Source organism: Postia placenta (assembly GCF_002117355.1).
Source record: "Postia placenta MAD-698-R-SB12 unplaced genomic scaffold POSPLAscaffold_15, whole genome shotgun sequence".
In the NCBI taxonomy this organism is placed as follows: Eukaryota; Fungi; Basidiomycota; class Agaricomycetes; order Polyporales; family Adustoporiaceae; genus Rhodonia; species Rhodonia placenta.
The window spans coordinates 1,190,377-1,193,976 of record NW_020169846.1 but is presented as its reverse complement, the minus strand read 5'-3'; the positions used below and the strand labels follow the sequence as shown (position 1 = coordinate 1,193,976).

Genomic DNA, 3,600 nt, shown 5'->3' with positions numbered 1-3,600 from the left:
TGATGCTATCTCACAGCCCAACGATCCCGTTTCCATGTCTGCCTGCCATCCCGTCCGTGCAGACAGAACACGGCCCATGTCTCAGCCCATCGACCATGCCCGTCGCGCTAGCAACGATCGCTGGGGCACGCGCCTCGGCCAAGGAGCAGTCGTGTCGGCTGCAGCGCGCTAACGCGACGACCATGGTGCGTGCTTTCCCTGGTTTGGACGCGCAAGGCGTGTGCCGAGAGCGCACGCGGGCGACCTGTGACCGAGGCGACGCGCGACGGGCGACGGCCGCCCGCGGACTTTGTGGCTCACGACTCACGTTCCGGGAACACTGCTATGGTCCCTTGTCCCTGGGGCGCGCGCAGAGCCCGGGTGTGTGCGCGACCGTTGACGACTTTGCCCGTGCGCTCACAACGTCTTTGCAGATGTCGAGCGCGATAGAACCAGGCCACGGAATTCGCGCTCTGAGGCCGCAGAACGTCGGCTGCGTGACGTCGGACCTCGCATCGCCCATTGGAACAGTGGCTGAGAAGCGTCAGGGACGGGAGACGGCGTCGCGAGCGACAAGGAAGATGCCGTGCGCTGGACCAACGCACGCGGTGACACTCATATCGCGGTGCGTTCTGCGCCCTGGCGGCGGCGGCGCAGCATCACACCATCTGACCTGGGACGCACAGAGACGTCCGGGAGGGATGCGATGTAGACTTTATAGAGACGCACGTACAGCGGAAGCCCGGGGGACGCCGGACAGAGACGACCGGCACCCGAGCAGACAAACGAATATATTTCTACTCCTGGTATGTACACTGGCAGGCCTGGTCTATGCAGATCGGCCGGTGATGATGGCCGAGAAGGACGCACCGGCCGCACGGGCGACCTGCTCACGACCGGATGGCCCTTCGCGAGGTCGCCGGGCAGCTTTGGGCAGCGTCGGCGAGCGAGCAGCCCATCTCGTGGCGTCGCGACGAGGGGTAGGGCGGGCGTACGTCAGTCAATCACCGAATGGCAAGGATACAACGCGCACCGTAGATCATACCTGCCGTGTGATCGTGCCGGTCACCGCAGAACGATGCGATCACGCAGCACTTGATGCAGCGTGAGTATGGTCGGCTGTGCGGGGTGCGCGATTTGCGCCGCGCGTCGTGGGTGCGGCGGCACGACCAGCTCTTCATCTTCAGCGGGCCCACGCGCACCGTCGCGACCAAGGCGAACAAGCCTGTGTGGGCGCGCTCCGTCTCGTGGCGCGGTCACGGCCCCAGCGTCAGCGCCCCTGCGTTGCCCATCTCGCCCAACTCAACAGGCTCCCCACCGGGAATATTGAGCTTGGGCTCCGGCGATGCTGTTAGACCACATAAGCGCATTTTCCGTGTTGAGCTGAACGCGCAGACCCACAGCGCACAGGCATATTTGTGAGTCAGAGCCACTGCCAAAGTCAGCCTGAACCCGCACGCGCGCCTGCACCCGTAGCGCAGGCCGCTGGTCAAACGCCGGTGTCCTCTTGACACGACAATGCTGCGGCACCGGCGGTCAGCCACGGCGCTGCCGGAGATGAGAGACGACAGCGCAGACACGTACCGTGCATGTGCGTACAGCGCGCGGGCAGCGTTCTGCATGACCTATGCTCCGTGGAGACAAAGTGTCAAGAGTGTGGTCAGTGCGCTTCTGTGGAGGACGGGTGCGGCACACACACCGCATGAGGAGCGATAGGACGTCGGCGCGTGAGTTTCCGCTGACCGCTGAAGAATGGACGGGACGGGATGGGACCGGGGAGCACGCGCGCACAGTTCGAACCAGCGTCACCATGGGCACACGATTGCCATGTACAACATGTGTCAAGATCTGGGGACCGAGCGCATGATGCTCAGAGCCTCCGGGGTAAACAGTCAGCACTGGCGGTACCAGTCAGACGGTCATGTACTCACGGAGAACGGCAGGTGCATCCGACGCGTGAGTATTGTACTGCGCTAACGGGCTCGACGCTCCCTCATGAACACTCGACGGGCAGCAGACGGAGGATGATACGCACCCGATTGCTCGTAGCGAGCATACCAGCCGGGCAGTTGGCATTCCGGCCACATAGCGACAGCACTCGGTTGTCCACTGGAGTGCGGAAGATGCGGGAAACAAGCTGCAGCTGCGGCTTTATATATTGTTTCCTGAGAGTCTGCGGAGGCCGATGCCGCGCATCTTGTCAGACGAGTCTACGTGAACATTGAGTCAATTGCTGTTACATGCGCAAAAAACAAATGCGCTTGCAGCTACCCGAACATGTTGCAACATAGCGAGTCATGACAACAGCTTAAAATAGTACAGTGCACTATCGAGCAGAATGCGCTGCATTATGGCTATTTTTAGTTAATGATCTTCCTGACTGCGATGGGAGTCTATGTAGAAACGAGTGTTGGCATCGGGTTCGAACAAGCGAGCGCGAAGGTTTATGGAAGCGAGCGGCGTGGGAAAATATCAAATACGAAGCGGTTTGTCTCGTCCTCGGGGCGGGGAGGTAAACGCGCGAGGTAATTACATGCGAGAACTCGGCCTAATATAGTAAACACTTATCTAAATCAGGTACGAAGGAACAAGGTACTATCGCGCCGCAGCGCGGCACGTCGGCGAGCCGGTAGTCAGGCATGCGCTCGCCCGGTTGTTTCAACAGTCTAGCCCAACTGTACCTATTTGTAGTATCTCAACAACTTTATTTATTGCACTACATGTACCTTGGTCATTCTCGTACTTTGCATTCCGACTGCTTGCTTTGACCTACAGACTCATCTCCAAAGCAAATACACAAGTAAGTAAACTTTGTATATTTGCACAACTTGGTATACATGGTAACAAAAACAGTATGGTCCATGTTGATCTTGGCAGCAGTCAGTCAGCTCCGAGCTATGCAACATCCTTCACGCAAAAGCGTGGCATACTGCGCGCAGTCATCCAGGATGCATTGCGTGAGTTGAATTGTACGTATTTCTGATATGCGGCTAGAGACTTACTCGATATGGGCATTACAGGCAAAGTCACTGGGGATCCGAATGCGCGGATGCGCTGGACCCCGCAATCGTATATCAATCACGTGTGGAACAAGTATTGGGTTGCCTTACAGGGATGGAGTCCACATGTCCCGTTCAAGAATCCCAGCAATCTTCCTGGTGGTACCCGAGTCTTCGACAACTTGATCTTCCGGTGCGAGCGTGGGATCATACGATTTGTCAAGATACCCGAGCACGAGCGCTGCAACATCGACATGACAAAGGTTGTGCCTGGCGGAATTGTTGCCCGCAAACCATGGCCCGGTCGCCCGGATATCAAGCGTGCCCGGCATCGTCCGGTATCAAATCCGCACAATCTTCCCTTACGCAGACAGCGACCAGGCCCGATCACACCGGAGTATGTGTGGGAAAATACTGATGCCGAGATAAGAGATGATGGCACACTCGAGGACGACGAGATAGTAGAGACATGGGACGAGGAATGTGCACAGGTAAACATTGACAATGAGGACCCAATTGAGGACTGGCCGTAGAACTACATGTTGCAAATGTCTGTCTAGCATACCATACGGAGTTGCTCTCGCTAAATCCTAATGGAGCATGTCCCAAAAGATTTTGATGC

General features: G+C 57.7%; 1 protein-coding gene across 1 annotated transcript; it reads left to right on the top strand.

Annotated features, from left to right (window-relative positions):
• Positions 1–95: 95 nt before the first annotated feature.
• Positions 96–3,511, top strand: POSPLADRAFT_1060919 (hypothetical protein; the record flags this gene model as incomplete). The annotated part of the gene is made up of 6 exons (XM_024481317.1): positions 96–360; positions 414–476; positions 528–604; positions 1,054–1,397; positions 2,860–2,936; positions 3,000–3,511. The coding sequence occupies 6 exons, from the start codon at positions 96–98 to the stop codon at positions 3,509–3,511; spliced, it is 1,338 nt and encodes a 445-aa protein (XP_024335227.1).
• Positions 3,512–3,600: the final 89 nt, after the last annotated feature.